Below are 20,049 nucleotides of genomic sequence, written 5' to 3'. Positions count from 1 at the left end.
TCCAGTGCTGGTAATTTGTAGATGTTTTTTTCTCTCATAATTTTTATTTATCCCCTCTTCAGGTGACAGATCTGCATAGGAGTTGACACAAATACCAAATCTCCTCAAGTAGTTAAAATGAGCTCTGGATTTTTTGGTAACTGCATCCTGCTTGGTGTTTGTGATGTTTCAGTATCACAACTACCACAGTGAGAATATTTGAAACCAAAACCACAAGTGCAAAAGCGTAGAAATTGTATTGTTGCAGGCTTGGGGTTTCTTCAGTGTCTGCTTTAGTGAGGGATTCTGTGTAGAGGAAAAAAAAAAAGTGTTTAAAGTTTTGAATACCATTGCATTTCCAGGGAAATGTTATAAACATTTTTTCAGGTATTTTTGTTCTGAGGAGTTGACCCACCCAGTGTGCAAATTCTGAATATGTAGCACTGAAGAGTTGTAAAAATTGGTAATAAAACAGTTGTTGCAGAGGAGCATCACGATGTTCTTTGGGATTGCTGCAGCCAAGGTTCTGCCGAGCTGTGCTGTCACTGTGTTTACAACCAGACAGATTGAAGACATTTGCTGAAGCAAAGCTGGGCAAAAAAAGGACCTTGTGGTTCTAACCCTGAGCCTTCTAGTGGTTTATTAACTTGGCCTCAGTAAAACTCGTTCTGTGCTTTACAGGACTTGGGGTGTGATCTCATGACACCTGAACCCCGTTCCCATTACAGATGTGTCCAGTTTCATGCACCTGGGTGCAGAATCTTTCACTATGGAAATAAATGGGAACTTAAATAAAACTGGGTGGAATTGAGTGCGGCGTCAGAAGACACGCAGGTCCTAACAAAACCTGAATATGATTTGGAACGTGGTTTTTAAGCAGTCTGTGGCTCGAGAAGTGAGCTTAATGTTTTGCCATTCATAACCCTTTCTGATTGAACACAGATCCTGCAGACACTGCTGCAACCAGGAGTGAAGGCTGCTCTTTCTGCTTCAAGAGCACATCTTAAGCCAAAAGGCCCCCAGTCTGCCCGTGTGAAAAGTGCTGCTGTGACTTCACAAAACGCAAACTTTGTTGAACCCCTCGCTCTGATGCCTCGTTAGGTTTGAACTGGTCTCATTCAGTTATTTCATTAGAGGGATGAAGGTAACTGATTTACGCTGTGGAAGTGCTAAATGAGGTTTTAAATATCCATATATTCCTCTTACCTGAGTGCTGAGCAGACCTGAGATCTCTCTTCAGGCGGATGGGACCCACTGCAGTGTTAGTTTTCCACGTGTGAGGAGAAATGGCTCTCTTTTGCCTGGAGATACAGCCTTTGGAGCAGCGAGAGTCTGAGCTGTTGCTGTCACAAATGACAACATCACACTGGAGATAAACCGATGGGAAGCTCCTCAGGAACCTGAAGGCATTAAATTTGAACCTTCCACGGTGCTCAAGGGGCGGGTAGGTCACCACAGTGTCATCTTTATTGCAGCTGCAATGGGATTTACAGATCTATTAGAGTAGTCCCTTTGCAATCATCGTTCTTGCTAAGTCCTGTTGTCTGTAACTGCAGCATTTAATTAGGGCATTGTTTTTATGTGTGTGCACACAATGATGTGGTGAATGTTTCTCCTGCCTCTGTTTATGTAATGACTTTAAATTTCTCTGAAACTCAGCTTCCAAGCACAGCCTACTAAAGAAGGTAAGTGGAGGACATATAAAACCTTTGAAATTTAGATTGTATTAGAAGAATATAATAAAATTAGAGTCTCACCCACTTCTGATTAAGTCATATGTCGGCGATCCAAAATCAGGTTGTGGAGATGCTGTGCAGGTATCAACAAACACCACGAGGTTTGGGTCAGTGGATTGAAGACTGACTTGAGCAAAGAGAGTTTGGTTCAAGTCTACATAGTATGGGGACTGATGAATGGGCTCAGAGAACGAATCTGAGCTGTAGAAGGCCATGCTGACATTGTATCTCCCCATGGCAGTTATGTTTTGGATGACGTTATTTCTCGTTACGTAAAAGACTTCTAAAGTTGAGTTGTTTTCCATTTTGCATTTCACAATAATCTCTGTGTTCTTCTGACGGGTGATGATGTTCCCAGTTGAAGAGAGAGAGATGATGTTGGTGTAAGTGATGCTGTGACCTTCCTCCTGCAGAAGGAACCGTCGGAGGAGGTTGTAGGAGCAGAGCAGTTGAAAGCAATTGCACTTAAATTACAAAGCTGCCCAGCTGTGCTTGTCAGAGACTTGAGATTCACCTTAGAAATGTGGAACAGGCTGCAACCAAAAATATTATCAATCCTACTCCTGTTTTTTCAAAAGACTGAACCAACCCATGCAGCAAAAAGGTGAAGGAATGCTGCATGGAGTGTGGAAAGTACCAAAGCTGCACTTCAGTCACCCTTATCAGAACAATGCTAGGAACTAGCTCTTAGAGATTTTTTGGGGGTTAATTTGTATGGATTCTCCTGGACTTCCTTTAAAGGGCTCATTGATCATCAGGTTCTTAAAAAGGGAAACCATTCTTCCTACTTGAAGACAGGAAACATGAAACAGGATGAGCTAATTGAAAGTAAATCAACTTAAATCATAAACTGCTTTTACAATATTTCTCATTCATGAGCTGTTATTAACTTAATCAAAAGTTGCAACTTTTCTTTCCCCCTTTACCTTTTTAATTGTTCCACAGCTGGTCAATGGGAAGGAAAAGGCCACCAAATCTGTCACAACTGGTCTGCAAGATGGATCAATCAGCTGCAGTTGAGATTCATTATAGCCAAAGGAGGCCAGGTAAGACTTGCTCAAGACAATTTTCATGCTGTCTGAAGAGCATGTCAGGAATGCTGCCATTGGAAGAGAAATTAAAAAAAAACAAACCCAAAAATACATGAGCAACAAACTGCCATGGTCATTTCTCATTTGGTAGCTCAGGTACATTTGAGGTCATGCAGAAGTTGCAACAAAATTTCATGCTCAACTTCAAAACTGTAAGCAAAGCCACGTAAAACTCACACTAAAAGTTTAATTTTAAACCCAGTAACAGAATGAACCTCTGCCTTTATAAAAGGGAAAAGGAATCAGTGCTAGTGCAGAATGATGGGTGAGGAAATTGATTTTTTTTTAGGCTTTAGAGCCTCTCTTTCCACCAGAGTTAATAGGAAGTTAATGCAAACTTTTAGAACCAATAAGGAAAATGGTCTAGCTCTGGAGAAAGAAAATTATGACACAACTAAACCCTGTTTGACCAACCAGTGCAGGTCCTTTTCCTGAACATCTCAGGAAACAAAACCATTTAAACCAACCAGTCAATAAGAGTTTATCTTAGCATCTCTAGGATAGTAACTATGCCTGCTTTGTCCAAAAAAGAGGAAAAACTCAGATTTTCAGCAGTGCCAACCAGAAAAGAAGGACCCAAAAGTGAAAGAACAGGTTTTGTTTTGCAGATGGGTCAGGTAGTTTTGCTCTGTGGGTGAGACTAATAAGGGATTTTTGTGTGTGAAGAAGATGAACAACTACCAGGCTTAACTCCTTAGTGTCAACCATCAGTTATTTTCGATGTCTTTAAGGGAAAAAGCAGATGTGAGAATAAGAATCAGCATCCTCCTGAGGTAGCAAGTGCACTCACTGTCGGGCTCCACGGGACCTGGCAGTGGAACACTGGAATACTGAGCTGAGAATCCTCTGTAGGAGCTGGAAGAGTCTGTGACCAACACAACTGTCATCACATTGGAAGAAGATTCAAACGTGGGCTGGGCACGGCCACACACTTTCCCTATCAAGCCAGTGGTGGTGGTGAGGCCATCATAGACTGCTGTGAAGTCCAGCTGGCAGTTTTTGTCTGGTTCCAGGCTGTAAACAGAGGAAAAATTATTACAGGGAGATCAGAGTGTAGATAATTTTGCTCATACTGGGTAGGGCATCCAGTGCAGATAAAGTGTCTGGTGAATTCCTCTCAGCTGAAATAAAAGAATGGAGAACAGCAGAAAGCACCAACAGGCCTTGTTAAAACCAAACAAAAGATGAAAGACATACAAAAATTACTATATTCCTTAGAAGGAATAATTTTTCTTAAATGCCTTTAAACAGAATGGGTGAAGAGTAATAGAGCATGAGGGTGTTTACTCACAAAAAATCCAGGAACTGTAGGTTTATCCTGGAGTTTTTTGGTGTTTGTATGTGCCAGACACAGTATGTGAACGCAGGGTAAGGTGCTGGGTAGTTGGGGCTGCTAAATGTTCCATTGGGACCAGTCAATTGTCCCCCACAATTCACAGGCTCTGAAAAGAAGAGCAGATGTATTGATAACTGAATAGGTCATTAAAAAAATAAAGATCTAAAGTTACGTAGGTAGAAGGACTGTTTCTTTAGGATTCCATTCTTTTGGAAATGGTTAAAGGTACTACTAAACATGGAAGTTCTGTAGGGAATTTGAGGTCAGGTGGACGTTACAAAATGGAGCCTGAGGTCACTGTTCTATTTCATCAGCACAGTGTGATGACATCTGAGATGGCTGTAGATGAGTTAGCTTTGGTACCAGGAGCAATTTAGTTATAACCACACTGAGGGTAAATTAGGTGCCCTCTTGGAAAACTGATAATAGAGATGCTACACCAACCCTGAGAGACTGTGTATTACAGAAATCTATAAAACCTTGGTCATGATCTGTATGGAAGTGAAAAATCTGCAAGTTTGAGAGATTTTGCTTGATAGACAAAGGCAAAAAAAAAAATCAAGGCAGTGGAAACCTCAGAAAGACAAATGTGGACTGGAAATAGGGCGCAATTTTTCAGCAGCAAAGTTAAAAGCAGGAGCAGCATGAACTGCTGGGATGTGGTGACTACTCTGTAAAACTGAAGATTTTAAGGGATTAATTCCATGTCACCAGGTCAGCAGAAGCAAAGGGACTGAGTCACAAGCTGAGATCAATTTTGTCCAAGCTATTCTTATCTTCTAAGCAAAAAAGTAAGGAGCTTGTTGAGTGAAAGCCCTTTCTGAGTTCTGTGACCTGTACTCAGCAGGAGTTCTGACTGGATGATCAAATTCTCTTTCTGGGTAAATGCTACAATATTTGCAAACTGAGTAGATTTAGTAGAAGTCTGTAAGTAAAAGTTCCATAATGCTGCCTTTGCCATCATTTTTCTGAGCAAAATTTAACCTTTTAGTATCTCTGCAAGTGCACTGTTTGTGACCTCTTTCACTGCTTTTTTTTGCCCCACACTAAAGACCTGAGTGAGACTAATTAAAGATTCTATTAATGGTCTCCAATCGCAGTCCTAAACTTTCCCTTAATGGTGCAGTTCAAGGGGTATTTACTGACTTACTTGATTCTGGTGAAAAGAAGTAGTAGAAGGCAAAGAAGTTTCGTGTGAAATCGGCGGAGTTTGTTGTTATGAGGAAAGTTAAACTGCCTGAGGATGATTCAAGCACTGGGACTGCATCAGTGTTGTTACACACTTGCCCAAGAAGAGGTGAATGAGTCGAGGGACCATCATACACTTTAATGCTTTCTGTTTCACAGCTCGAAGAAGGAGCAAATCTATTGGGAAAAAAAAACCATGGTGAGAAGCACCTGAGCTCACTGATAGATAAATAGGATTACAGATAAATATATGCACATGGGCTGGGGCAATCCCACAGATACAGGCTGGGAAGGGAAAGAACTGAGAGCAGCCTCGGAGAGAAGGACCTGCAGGTGCATGAGAAGCTCAACAAGACATGAAGATGTGCATCCTAGAAAATGAAATAATTTTGAATGAGATGATCTTTAATGTCCCTTCCAACCCAAACCATTCTCCACATCACAGATTCAGTACAGAGAAATACTTGGAGGCAGTACATTTCTGTGCCATATTCCAGTGAAATGAAACAGTACAAAAGCATCTGTAGGAAATACTTACTTAAAATAGGAGAAAATGAGCCTAATTGTTTGGTTTCCATTCCTCTGAATTTGCCAGGTGCAGCTTGCATTTGCATTCAGTTCAATCCTAAGGGCTTTGTTGAGCTCATGAAGTGAAGCCCCACAGCGAGGTGTGCCTGGTGAAGAACAGCAGTCACAAAAAACAGCTTGCAAGGATCTCTCAAGTTTTCTTCTGCAATAATATCTCATCCTTCGTTATGAAAAGACTCTGGGACAGCTCATCATGGAACAGATAAGAATAATTTTCTGCTATATTTATTTATTTATTTATATTTCTGCAATTTATGAAACCTGGTGAATCAAATGGTAAAAGAATATTAGAAAATATGTTTTGAACTGATTTTATTAGTAGCAGAGGAAAGGGCAGTTAGGAAAGCACACAGATCAAGCCACCAGCAAAGCTGGAAATACCAAGTGATGCAGGACACCTCAGCAACTCTCTTCAGCAAGGTTTATCACCACAAGCACTTTAAGGATGTTTCCCCTACACTGAATTCCTAAAGATCCTTGGATCGGGTCCTGAGGTTCAGCCCTTGACCTAAAAGAATTTGGGAACCTACACTTGGGCAACCAAAATGCTTTTTTTTGGTTTGAGCTTTTCAGACTTGAACTGTAGGATCATTTTGTGTTTACTGCTGCACACGATCCTGATCCTCATCTCTGAAAGGACAGCTGCCAAACAGGGAAAGCTTCAGAGAACAGCAACAAAAATGATCAGGAGATTAGAATACCTTCCAGACGAGGAATAAGTAAATGAACTGAAGCATTTCAGTTCAGCATTTGAGCAAGGGGAAGAAGGAGGTGCCAGAGGTCTATAAATTGATAATACAAGATATTCTCTTCCAATACAACAACGAAGTGGCCTGGAATGAAACCAGTAAGTTGTAGGTTTTTTTTTTTCTTTGCACATGAATCTTTGGTGCAGGGTGATGGGGAAGGTAAAAGTAAAATATAAACCAGGTCAAATCTCAGAAAGAGAAAGCCATTGTTACCTATTAAACACAAATACAGCATTTTCTCTGTTTCAGAAGTCCTGAGCCACGTTTGCTGGTGACTGGGAGAGTATTCTAAGGAAGTATTATGCAGGTTTGTATCCATATTCTTGCCTGAGCATTGTCTCTTGACTGTTTCTGGGTTCAGGATATGGAGCTACCTGGAATTAACCTAGTTCTCTTATGAAAAAAAGCATAACCCAGCTATGTCTGACATCACTGACATCACTTAATAAGTCATGAAGGAGTTCAGTAATTCTGCAATTTCCTATACCATTGTATAGGAAACTTTAGAGAAAGCTTGTAATCCAATTTGAGCATAAGATCACCTTTCTACTTTAATATTAATCTAAAAATAATTGTCTAAAACAGCCAGAAGAATTTTCCATGCAGTCCCAGATAAAAAGGTTCAGGGTTTCTGATGGACTCCAGAGGGAAAAGAGGTATTTAGGAGAGACTTTTAGATACTTTTTTCACCACATGTGGAACCTCCTGATTGTAAGAGCATTACAAGGCCAGTCCTACCCTTCTGCATCCCTCTGGGGTTCTGTAGACAGCCACCACTGGAGCAGCTCTGCAGAAATGCTTCCTCATCCTGCAGTAGCCACCCACCTTTAATCAGCTAAACTGCTGACCTGAGCACAGAACGGTGATCCCAAATCAAACAACAAACAACTCTTCATTGCTTCTGATTGAACAAGGGAAAAATGAACAAATCTCCTTTTAAAAACAAACATTTCCCAGTTAGTCACCTGGTTCCACGTTACTCCAATGTAGTGTTAGTTTATAAAAGCAAATTTCCATTCCAGACTGAAGCACCTTCAAAATCATTAAAAGTTATTACATTAAAAATTTGCCATAAGGAGTACTAGATTGATTTTTTTTTTAAATCATTATTTAATATTTTTAATGCTTGTTGGAACATTTAGGTCTTACAAGTTGCATCAATACATTAAAACAAGATGCACTTTTAGAGATATGTTTAATGTTTCCCCTTTCAGTTGCCTATAAAATACCAATTGTGCAAAACCCAATAAAATTTCCCAGAGAACAAAAGACTAATTTCCATACCTATGGATTCTATTGAATTGCCTTCAGTGAGAGCCAGAGCAGTGAAGAGAGGAAGGAGGAGGAACTGTCTGAGCCCCTGCATTTTGAGGGCAGCTGGGGAGGGTAGGTTTTGGCTTTTTGAACTTTTATACCTCCTGCTATTTCATAATCATCCTCCAGTACGTGGTATCGTGGAGGGAGGGCTTAATCTCTCAGTTACTGTTCTTTTTAACAGATATAAATGGGAAAGTAGCAGGTGTGCCCGTTTTTAAACTGGGCACTGTGTGGAGTAAGTTGAGCTGTGCTTCTGTCAGCTCTCCTGGGTTCAAAGCACATTTTCCAGCTGATTTCGTGGAGCGTCTGTTTGAGTGTGTTGACATGAGCAGGAATGTTGCAGAAAGGATTGACAGACTCCCTTGGGAGACACATTTCCTCTCAGCAAACTGGTCAGCAGGAGCTTGGTTTTCCCACCTTCATTCCCACCTATCCCCTTAGGTTATGCTGGGCACATCATTCCCTGCCCTTGAGGATTCCTCAGGTTGTAAAGTGTGACTGCCACAATAGAGCTGTCATGAGTGATATATTGGAGGAACAAGGTTGAATTCATGTTCATCACAGATTAAAAGAAGATTGCACTGCAACTACTTTGCAGACAGAAGTTTCTTAGTCCCACAGTAAAAGCTACAAAAAGAGGAATCAACCTTTCCTTCCTGGAGCAAGGAGACAAGCACAGTCCCAAGAGCTTCAACTCCTTTTAGCACAACTCCGGTGAGCAGCTGTTCCAAAATGTTTACCCTGCTTTTGTCTGTCTTTTCATAAGGAGCAAAGCTCTTGAAATCCAGAGTATTTCCCCCTGCAGCAGTGGATTCCCAGTTTTTAAAGCTTCTAGAGGGTGCCAGTGGCACAGGTGTGCTGTTACCTGACCTTGGGAAGCCAGGCTTCCCACACTACCTGCCTGTCCCACTCCAGCATGGAACACATTCTAACACTTTTGCTCCACAGCTGAGCAAACAGGGATGCTTTCAACTTTCCTAGGAAGGTCAAACTGCAACGCAGATCTGCTTGAAACACATCCAGGTACCTTTCTTTCATACGTTTTGTTTTTTTTTTTCCCTACAAACCCATTTTGTTTTATAAACAAACTGAAACAGTATGTATCTGTAATGATCCTATATTTCTAATCTCAGGCATAGGCCTTTAAAACAATTCTCTCTGATTTTTAAATCACTTAGAGGATTTTGAATGCAACTGTCTCTTCATTGTGACAAAGTACTTACACTTTCCTTTAAGCATGGGGGCATTGAACACGTGTATGAAGATGTTGCATGGCAAGGCTGGATATTAGGAAGAAATTCTTTACAGAGAGGGTGATCAGACATTGGAATGGGCTGCCCAGGGAGGGGGTGGATCCTCTGTCCCTGGAGGTTTTTAAGATGAGATTGGATGTGGCATCAGTGCCATGGTCTGGTAACCAGGGGTGTTGGATCAAAGGCTGGACTTGATGATATCGGAGGTCTTTTCCAACCTGGCTGATTCTGTGATTCTATGAGTGTATGATTTGAATTCTCTTTCACTTCTGGAAATGCTCTCCCTCATCCTCTACAAATCTGAGTGTTCAAAATGTTTTCAGATCTTGTGTGTTAAAGCCCCTGTTCAGGTAGTGTGATGTTTTCAGGTATCAGGTGATGCTAAATTATCAATGGCCCACTTTGAACTTCCTCTCCCACCTCAAAAGAAAAGGGCCATCAAGACTTCATGAAAGTCCTTAAAATGAGAACAGAATGACTGTAGGGAAGGGGTTTTACAATAGCAGCTCCTCAGAAGAAAGCAGCATGCATTTTAGTTCAGAGGAACAAGGAATCACTGTTGTGACAATTTTATTTATTTACAGATGCTTTTTCTCACTGCCTGCACCCAGGAACACAACAGTGGGGAAAATGTGATTTCAGGCACTTGAAATCTTCACCTTTGAGAAGCAGAGCAACAGGGCTGTGAGTGTGATGGAGTTCTGTACGAGCTAAGTGTGATCAGGAAACGCTTTGGCTCAGGATGAGCATCCTGCAGGATGGGGACTTTGGCAGTGAACCCGCTCAGCCGATGCCAAGGCTCAAGCACCAGGTAGGAGATTAGACCTTGAACCTTCATAGGAGACCTGTGAGATCTGGGCTTTTGAGAGCTGGCCAAGTTATTCATGGAGAAGCCAAGTTTCAGAATGACTCTGCTCCCTTTTTTGAAGGGATGAAGCATAAAAGGAAAAGTTGCCGAAAAAAAGTGGACTTTTTTTTTCTCTTGTATGGCACAGCCTCTGGGCTCCAGGCAGCCTTATTCAGTACAGGGCAGCTTGTGATATTTATCATATGAAAATTGAATATTGGCCTTTAAAAGGCTTTTCACAGTCAGGCCAAATTCACCAGATTGTCAACATTTAATCCATCTCTATCTCTGAGATGACTGCTGTGCTCCTGTACAATTCTGCAGTCAACAAGGTATTTTTCTCTATTATGAACTCAAAATTATTAATTTCCACTTTTTCCCCACTGAGTCCCTCCAAGTTGGACAATTTAACATTGAAGTGCAGAAACACTTTCTTGGCTCAAAGTGATATAATCTGAAGATACATTGAAAGAAAAAGAATGAAGCAAATGCTTATAATGAAGTAAATTTCAACGTACAATTTTCTTTTCATACTTCTAATCTTCCCTAACAAAACCTGACCTATGGAAAGATTATGACAGTTCATATGTATTGCAGAGATGATACTTCAGCACATGTAAAATATTTTTTCCAAATATTTTTGGGTTCCTATTCAAGGGAAGTGCTCAGCATTACTGATTACAAGGGATATTTATCCTTTGGTTTATCTCTCTTGGTGAGCTCAGGAAGCAGAACTGTGATGTGTGCACCTGTAAGGCAGGTTAATCTTCCTGAAAGGCCCAATATTTGAATTATTTGGCACAATGGGGAGAACTGGAAGGAAACTTTGAGAGGGAAACAAAGTCTTGATGAGATTAAAAACCAGCAGCTGATCCAGTTATTCTTTGAGAGAATTTATTGAAGCTTAGGGTTTTGCAAATCTGCAATTAAGGATCTTAAGGACAGTTAAGATTAAATACGTTTAGATTCACACTGCCTAGTGCAGTGTAATGTTAGAAATTAGAAATCAGCAGCAGATCCTGCAATGCAGCGATCACACAGAGGAGTGATCAGCGTTGTTCTGGGCAGAAGGAGCGTTTTTTGGGGCTGTTCTTATTGGGGGACAATGACAATATCGATGCTGTCATCTGTGCTTCTTTTGCCTCTTGTCCTGTAGCTCGGGAGGGAGCCCTGGGGAGGGTGAGGGACTCCATTGCCTGGGAAGGGCCGGGGAAACTGGTGGGGTCTGTGTCCTGGGAAGGGATGGAGAGGACGAGGAGGGGGTCTGTGTCCTGGGAAGGGTTGGAGAGGACGAGCAGGGGGTCTGTGTCCTGGGAAGGGTTGGAGAGGACGAGCAGGGGGTCTGTGTCCTGGGAAGGGTCGGGGAGGAGGAGGGAGTGCCCCGCCCGGAGGGTGATGGGGACGGTCGGTGCGCACGATGCACCCGGACACTTTGCACCGCAGGCAAACCCTCGGGGAGGCAGGACCTCTGTAGTGGAACTGGACAGACCTCTGGGCTGATGAACTCCCACAGGTTGGGTCCCTCACACAGCTGAGAAAGGCAAAAAGAAAAAAAACACAACATATAAATTGTCATATAGAAGTTGTGACGGGCTCACTAAGCCCCTTTGAGGGGGAGTTACAAGAAACCTTCCTTCAAAAATTTCCGCCTGTCACCTTAATCACAGTTCACAGCACAGAACTCCTGAATGCAGGTGCAAACATTTGGAATTTAAGTGTCTGTTGATATAGTATGAACCACAAAATCTATAAATACCACGCATGTAAACGTGTAAATGTAAAGCACCTCATGGAATTTTAAATGCACGAGAAAGAATTATTGCATGGGCCTGTTAGCTTTCCAAAGTTATTCTTCCTTTTAACCTCAGAATTTCTGAACAGCTATGCAGAAATGATTCCACATCCCAAATCCACCAAAACCCCTTTAATCAGATGTGTCATTCTTCTCTAAATTTTTTTTGCATCATTTGTGAAATGCCTTCTGAGAATTTCTATCAATTCTTCTTCCCCACCAGAACATTATATTGAATTAAACATAAAAAGCCAGCAAATGAACCATAATAGCTGGTTCATTTAAAATCCTGCTTCTTCTAGCATGTCCTGTGTTTCAGGGCTCTGTGTCTTTGGTGTATATGTTCATTGTTGTCCCTGTACATTTTCCTAAATGGTTTTGATAACGTCTTGGCATGTTAATAATTTCAAACCTGTGTGTTCCTAAGACATTTCTTGTGGCACAGTCTTGGTATGGCACGTGAAATATGGCACAGGAGTTGATCCCAGGCCTGCACTGAGCACTGCTCAGGTGTCTGTCCCTGCACAGGAGTCTCTGGCATTGGTGTGGGGTCTGCTGGTGGTCACTGTTATACAAATTCCCTTCCCTGACTTTTATCCTAATCAGTCCTTAGGGGATGAAAGTGTATTAATTTGTTTAATATATGCTAATTCACATTATAAACTGTAATATAGTGGTAACTGGTAGGGTGGGTGTGACTGACAAGTCCAATTGAATTGTACCTGAGTGTTTGAAGGGTGTAAGAACGTGGTGTAAAACCCCATTTGGGGTAGCACAGCTTGGCTGGGACACCCCATTAGGGTGCATGGATAAATATTTACCCTTCTACTGTTATACTTGGCATCCCAGGTCTCCTTGGTTGGCACAGGCCACTTAAGTATCTTAGTAACAACACCCTCATGTAGACTGGCAGGTCATTGAGGTTTGCTGGAGAGGAAGAAATTTAATGTTAATAATGTTTAATAAACCATATGTAAGCACAGAGCAAACTGCAGCACCTATTAAACAGTAGCATGGTTTGAAAATTTAATTGTGGGCCTGGCTGCCAGTGCCTGGAAAGAGCAGCTGAGTGAAATGTTATTAGGAACAGTTCTGAGGAACAGCATTGTCGTGCACAAAGGGCTTATATTAAGAAAATTGTAGGGGTTTTAATACTAAATATGACATATTACTGGCATTAATGGGAACAAGATTTAATTCTGCTTATTCCTCTGTGTAGGGAGATAGTCCCACACTTAAATGTATCTCAAGTTTAGTTTCCTGTATGTTGTCAACACAAGGCAACTGAGTGTCCTTTACCAAGGATAGGGCCATACTTTAAAAGAAACCCTTAGGCTGCTCTCTAAGCATCTGAAGCAGAATGTTACCAGTTAATGAGTGGGATTTGCAATTAGATTTTTTTTTCTAAAGATAAAGCCCATTGTAGAAAACAAGTTCAAACCAAATACCACTGAGTATGTCAAAAGGATTCCCACTGAGTCAACTTTGAAGCAACTTTAAAAGTGCAGGGAGGATGGCTTTCTACCAGTGAGATGACCTAGAGCAAATTCTTATTGGTTTAGTGTGTCTACCCCAGTGAATTCCCCTTCCTCAGTATTTCTCCCCTATCATTATCAACAGCATTTTCAATCCTCTGATTTGTATAGAAGCCAAAAGAATTATCCTGAAAATTAAATACTAGATCCATGAGTTGTGCACAGTGGAGACAGTGGATGCTAGCACATCATCAGATCACAGCTTTGATGGAGGACTAGGGATATAAAATCAGAGTAAATATGCATTACTTACTGGTGGTAATGGCTGTTGTTGTTTCAGCAGCTGGAGAGACTGATGGAGCAGCTGAACCTGTCACTGTGAGAAGAGAAAATATGGAGTTAAACATTGTCCATGTTCCCAATACATTGATGATTCATGTGAAAAATAACAAACCTCTCACCACAGCTGAAGAAATAAATACCTGGTTTTTCAGCTGTGGTGGACTCGGTCGTGACTGTCAAAGAGAAAACAAAAGCCACACTTCAGTAACTGTTCCTTGCAAAGCAAGGGCTGCCAATGGGAAGGGCAGCAGTTCACTCCCTGGATCGTGCTTGATCCAGGAATTCTGACCAATATGCCAGAGCCACACATACCTGCTGCTCCAGGTGTTGTGCTTCCTGCAGGGGCTGAGAGAAAACAAAACTGCAGGTTAAAAACTCTTTTCCCAGCACTGGGAAAAGTGAGAGATACCTGAACCACAGGATTGTTGTAGGTCTCCCTGGAGTGGCTGGATGATGGTGCTGCTGCCCAGGGCAGGCATTACCAAATTACCCAGAGCAAGAGCAGCCTCAGTGGGAGGAAAACACATCCCTGTGCAGGCTGGCTCTGCCATGGCCTCAGCCAGGCTCTGACCTGCCATGGGAAAGGCCCTTAACTGTGTATGGAAGCCAAGGGAGAGACAACTGGGATTGTCTCTGATTCCAGTGGCTAAACCCATGATATTGTACACAGGGAGACAGTCCATACATGATCAGGGCATGGGTAGACAGCTAAAGATGTAAACCAGAATAACACTGTATTACTCACAGGTGGTGATGTCTGCTGGTGCAGCAGTAGGAGAGACTGTTGCTGTGAGAAAGAAAAGGTGAAATTAGATATTGTCTGCATTTTGAATGTATACTTGTGGTCTGAGACCTGTAGTAAGTAAGCCAGAGAAACACTATTACTCACAAGCAGTAGTATCTGCTGGTGCAGCACTAGGAGGGACTGTTGCTGTGAGAAAGAAAAGATGAAATTCAATTTGCATTTTAAATGGATTTTTTTTCACCAAGACCCACAGTATATAAGTCAGAGTAACGTTGTATTACGTAACACAGAAAAAAAGGTGAAATTAAGTATTGTCTGCCTTTTAAGAAATACTTTTGCTCTGAGACCTGTAACATGTTAAGTTGGAGTGACACTGTATTACTTACAGGCAGGAGCATCTGTGGGTGGAGCTGTAGGAGAGACTGTTGCTGTGAGAAAGAAAAGGTGGCATTAAATTTTATGTGCATACTAAATGTATATTTTTTTTCCCTGAGACTCACAGCATGTAAGCCACAGTAACGCTATTCTACTTACAAGTGCTAACTTCTGCTGGCACAGCAGTAGTGGAGACTATTGCTGTGAGGAAGAAAAGACTAAATTAAGTATTGTGTGCGTTTTAAGTGCATATTTTTTGCCACGAGACACGTAGCATATAAGACAGAATAACACTGCAGGACTTACCAGCAGTAGTGTCTGCTGGTGCTGCACTGGGAGAGAGTGTTGCTGTGGAAAAGAGAAGGTGAAATTTAAACACTGGGTGCATGTGTGATAACACCAGTGTATTTTTCTGTGTGTGTGTAATGCCCAGCCCCCTGTGAGAGCACTGCTCCAGGAAGGATTTGTCCCCTCTGCACACCACACTGGCTGTAAATACTTCATAAAATACGTCAGCTGTGGAGGCTCTGCAAGAGCCACGCGGGGAGAACTCACCGGCTGGAGTGGGCTGTGTCGTGGCTGGGGTGGGAGTAGGTGGCTCTAGGGAACAAAACAGAAAAGTGAATTTCTAGTTTTACTACAGAGGATGCTTGATAGAGACTTTCACTTACCATGTGAAGAGCAAGAAAGCAGTAGGGGTGTAGAACAACCCTGAGTGTCATCACCAAAAGGGATAAGGTGGCAAACCCTGTTTCAAATGTCAGGTGGTAATGGTTGCAGTTACCTTGCAGGGGAAACCTTTAATGTTTTTTTTAGGTGTGGTAATTTTTGGGGGGCCAGTTCTCCCACACAGCCTGTTTCAGCCAGCTGTGTCACACCTCCCTCATCCCAGGTTCATGGGGTGCCTGCTTTCACGTGGATGAGCTTTGTCCATGCACCACACAGGGGCTGTGGTGACTCTGGTTCTCCAACTGCACGTGTTTCCAGCCAGAATACAGAACTGCTGGAAAACTGGGAGTGGGTTTGGAAAAACCCTAAAGGGAGTTACTAAAAATAATTCCCACTAACTACAAGAAAAGCGAATTTTTTTTGTCTAGTCATAGTTTATAATTTATGGGAAATCAGGGGTAGGAGGACTGAGATACACCAGTGGTGATGTAAAATTATGAATCAAATAGCCATGCATAAAGCAGACAGGTAACAGAGCAGGAAGTGGCATCAGATAAGGTTGACAACTATATTCCAGGTAGACAAAGGATTTGAGAATTAAAATAAAAAACTAAAAAGCAAAGCTGTGAGAATGAACTGCACGAGTCAGCAAAAAGAAAAAAATGTGGTAAACCCCAGCAATTTTCACAGAGCTTGGCTTCATGCCTGAAATGATTCCGCTGGTGGAAACAAGTTGTTCATAAAAATATTAGCAGCAAGAATGCTTTATTTGCTTAGTAGGCAAAAGCTTATGAGAGAACACAGAATATTCTGAGTTGGAAAGGACTCAGAAGGATCACTGAAATCCAACTCCTGGCCCTGCCCAGGACACCCCAGCAATCCCACCACGTGCCTGAAACTGTTGTCCAAACTCTTCTTCACCTCTGTCAGCCTTGGGGCCGTGACCACTGCCCTGGGGAGCCTGTTCAGTGCCAACCACCCTCTGGGGGATACCTAACTTAGAGGTGGCAGTGTACCTGCACAGATGACACCGGCATCCTCTTTGTGCTGGCATTTATGGACACCGATCCCTGCGTTTGAGCACTGCAGCAGGTTCTCCTCGTCCCCTCTGCACTGCACGTCATCGAGCAGGATGCTCCCAGAGCCTGGGCCAAACTGGGCTTCAGACAGAGCTAGCAGGGCTTCTCCACACCCCAGGCTCCTGCACACCACCTGGGCGTCCTCCAGATCCCAGGAGTCGTCGCAGACCGTCCCCCAGCTCCCGTTGTAGTAGAGTTCCACGCGGCCGGCGCACTCGTCACCACCTGCCAGTCGCAGGGACAGGGCAGCGGGAAGAGCTGTGGAGGAAGAGCCCGTGCCATGTGTCAGTGGTGTGTTCCCAAGGCAGTGGCACTGCTGCTCTCAGGCCAAGGGTCACCCCAGAGGAGGCAGGAACAGTCAGCCCACGCTGTGGCTCCTCCCCGGGATTTCAGTGCTGCTCTGGGACAGTTATTACAAATTCTCCAACCCAGCTTTACACCCTGTGGGCACTGGCAGGGTCCTCTCCCAGTGTGCTGATCTCTGGGGAAAACGCTCCTCTCCTGTGCAGCCAGGCACCTTTCCCCACTGTGTGCATCAAAGGGAAGCTTTCCCCCCTTTTCTTCACCATCATCTACCCCACAGTGCTGCCTAAAGGACAAATGCCCATCTTTTTCCCGGGATACTGTGCAATCTAAGGGATGTGGTTTGGGTTTGGTTTTTTCCATCCTTTAAATAGTGCCTGGTTCAGCCTCTTTCCCCATCCTTTCTGACCCCCTGGCATAACAGATGGCTGGCACAGCACCATTTCCCCAGAACGGTGGCAGAGCTATTTCTTCAGGCCACGCTCATTTCTGAGAGCTGGGTACTTACAGAGCACTCCACACATTTATCTCCCTTTCAGAGGGAAAGGCTTTTAGAAACCTGAAGTTCCGAATTAGTTTTATGGGCCTGGAGTGTATTTTTCTTTCAGAGAAAGAAATCAGAGGCGCTGCCAACACCGTAATTGAGTTCCTCCTGGTTTGTGGCCATCATAAACTGCACCAAGTACACACACCTGTCTTACTCCTTGGTGGGTCAGCAATTACGAGGTTTTCATTTTGGGACATTCTGCTGTCACCTGGCAGCCATTTGTCACCACCTAATGCACATCCCTTCTGGATGAGGGCCATGTTTCCTGGGACTCCTTGCCCTTAATTCCATTTTGCTGTCTGTGATCAAAGCTCCTTCCATCTGAGCACCAGGCTAAGCATTTACTCCTGCAAAAGCTGGCTGTGAAGAACTGCCAGCAGCACTGTGCTTGGCTCACTTCCCAAGATCTGCGTCTAAACTTCCACAAGAATGCCAAACACAAGTTCAGGGAGAAAAACAGATAATTGGGAAAAAAGCTAATTAACCTGTTGATCCAGGCACTGAGTATTTGCCAAAGATGGTGAAAGGAGTTAAACAGGAAGTTTAGGACTACTTTAGGATTAAATTAGCTGTGTAAATCCAGGTGGGAATAGGGGGAGAAAGGCAGATTAAAAATTCTCTATTCAGATTCAGATCTTGACTTGAATTACAGGCAGAAATGAATTTGTCATTTTTCAGCTGATATTTAGAATGACTTAATGGGAAGGAAGCACCTATAAAGTTCATAGGTAAATGAAGTATTTAATTAATCTGAAATATGATCATCAATCTAAAATTTTCATGGGCACTTTTTTTCAGAAAATAAGGGACCGATTAGGTTGCCGTCTCAAAAATCTTTAGGGTATTATCGTGGGGTGTCTACAGGCAGCTGAACTGCAACTTTGCACTTTCAGCAAATTAATAAAGGAAAATCATTGATATATTTGCATCTTTTCAAAATCAATTTAAAAATATCTGTCAGGTTCAGAGGAAAAGTACAGAGTCATTTCTCTGGGGCAGGTTTGCATAGGGATTTAAAGGTCCTAATACTATCAATTTCTCCTTCACTGGAACAGGAGGTAGGACACCATGTGGGGGATAGGAAGGTGCCAGCTCAGCTGATGGCTGATGAAAAAATGGCCCTGTCTGGTGAAATTCTGGGTTTTTAAAGACTTTTTTTTTTTTTTAATACCTAAGAAGTTATTTCATAAATTTGTTAAAGCAGCCCTTTCATTAAAAACTCGCAAAGTGTGTTCTGAAATAGATGCCAGAGTAAGAGTTGCCCCAACAAAGAGAGTGGGGAAAGGTGGGACTTTGCAGCACTGTCAGCACTGAGGAAGGGCTGGACCCAAGCTCTGGATTTTCCCAATCCAAGTTGATTTTCCCCCCCAAAAGTGGGCACCACTAAGAGGTGCTGAGGAGGAGCATGAGAGTGGGACAAGATAACAAGTGATGCCCAGGATTGTCTCTTTGGCACCCCTTGGCAGCTCAGGGACTTTCTGAGCCCCAAATGGTGCCTTGCACGGTGATGAGGACAGAGATATTTTCTGCTCCTAAAGCACAGAGGTTGTACCTGGCTGGTCCTTACCTTCAGTCACTGTAGGCAGCGGTGCTGGGGTTGTTGGTGCCACAGCTTTGGCTTTAGCTCGGGCAGCTGCCACCAAAGCCTGTATTCCTGTGACAAAATAACCTCTTGAGGTTTGGAAGAAAAAAACCAGTAGGAACAACGAGCAGTAATGACCAGCATAGATATGAACCAGAATTAAATTTGGATTAAAGCATCTGGATTTGTCATTTTGCTAAAGAAAAGTGTGAAGTCTCCATCGACATGTAACACCACAATGAATAAATGTGTAAAAGTTGGATTTTGAAGCCTCTTGGCTACTGGAGAATAAAGCAATAGGTTCTTAGCCCCCTTTATTAAACTTAATTTCATACTTTTTCCATAGAGTATGGCTTTTTCTTAGCTTACTTTCGCTCCGAGTGTCTCTTGCCACTCTAGCTTTGCCTTCAGAAGCTGTGCTTTGGGCTCCTGGTGTAGATGCTGCCTCTCCCTCTTCATTTACTGAAGTGGATGCAAAGGAGGAGTTCAGGGATGTTGCAGTGACTGTGAAAGTATTGAGGAAATACATTATTGCAGAAAAACATCAATCAGTGATAGAAACTGGAGCTGATGATTGCTGAGATGATTTTGATTATGCCCTCGAAGGAAAAGTGACTTGGATTGTAGCCTCTGAAATCTGATCATTTGAGTCAAAACTTCTAGTAAATATTTACTCAAGTGAGGTGGTACTTTGTTAATATTGACTATAAGCTGAATTTTTCTTCACTGAGAAAATGAATTAGCAGTTGACTGATTTTAATCTTCATGCAGTTATTTTGATCCCTCCAATATAATCTATTTTGAACAAACTCAAGCACTACTGTTACTAGATTTTACGGCACAGTGTCTTTATCTTACCTTCAGCAACTGTGGAAAGGATTTCTGGAGCTGAGGTACTGCCATCTGTAAGGGGGACAGGTGAAAAGTTTGACTCTGGAGAAATTTCAGAGTATGTGAGAAAGAGGAAGAGACACGGAAACAAGAGGCAAAGAGATGCAGGTAAGGCTGGATGACTGAAATCAGCTCTTGATGAATTTTATTGCCTTCAGGCTTTCT

The 20,049-nt window shown here is 42.7% G+C and overlaps 1 protein-coding gene and 1 long non-coding RNA gene across 3 annotated transcripts in view; one reads left to right on the top strand and one right to left on the bottom strand.

The window, feature by feature from the left end:
* Nucleotides 1-112: 112 nt before the first annotated feature.
* On the bottom strand, nt 113-6,077 carry LOC126653267 (CUB and zona pellucida-like domain-containing protein 1). The gene is made up of 8 exons (XM_050340821.1): nt 5,869-6,077; nt 5,293-5,507; nt 4,098-4,248; nt 3,597-3,820; nt 2,642-2,814; nt 1,737-2,122; nt 1,186-1,454; nt 113-285 (listed from the first exon to the last, which is right to left on the bottom strand). Exons 1-8 carry the CDS (start codon nt 6,075-6,077, stop codon nt 113-115), a joined length of 1,800 nt encoding a protein of 599 aa, XP_050196778.1.
* Nucleotides 6,078-6,336: 259 nt separating this feature from the next.
* Nucleotides 6,337-20,049, top strand: part of LOC126634748 (uncharacterized) — a 29,319-nt gene continuing 15,606 nt past the window's right edge. For both annotated transcript variants that reach the window (XR_007627424.1, XR_007627423.1), the window contains exons 1-4: nt 6,337-6,974; nt 8,426-8,698; nt 9,822-10,048; nt 19,858-19,992. This is a non-coding gene — a long non-coding RNA (uncharacterized LOC126634748). The remainder of the gene's footprint in view (nt 6,975-8,425; nt 8,699-9,821; nt 10,049-19,857; nt 19,993-20,049) is intronic.

Source organism: Myiozetetes cayanensis, unplaced genomic scaffold, assembly GCF_022539395.1.
Source record: "Myiozetetes cayanensis isolate MyiCay16 unplaced genomic scaffold, myiCay2020 scf10, whole genome shotgun sequence".
NCBI classification, from domain to species: Eukaryota; Metazoa; Chordata; class Aves; order Passeriformes; family Tyrannidae; genus Myiozetetes; species Myiozetetes cayanensis.
The sequence above is the reverse complement of the archived record's forward strand: the minus strand, read 5'-3'. Positions and strand labels throughout refer to the sequence as shown.

Excerpts from the sequence above, each read along its gene's own strand:
- LOC126653267 (XM_050340821.1), bottom strand. The coding sequence starts at position 6,077 with ATGAGATATTATTGCAGAAGAAAACTTGAGAGATCCTTGCAAGCTGTT. Across the intron at positions 4,249-5,292 it reads CTTCTTTTCACCAGAATCAA|AGCCTGTGAATTGTGGGGGA; the intron begins GTAAGTCAGTAA and ends TCTTCTTTTCAG. Across the intron at positions 1,455-1,736 it reads TATGACTTAATCAGAAGTGG|CTGCAATAAAGATGACACTG; the intron begins GTGAGACTCTAA and ends ATCCCATTGCAG.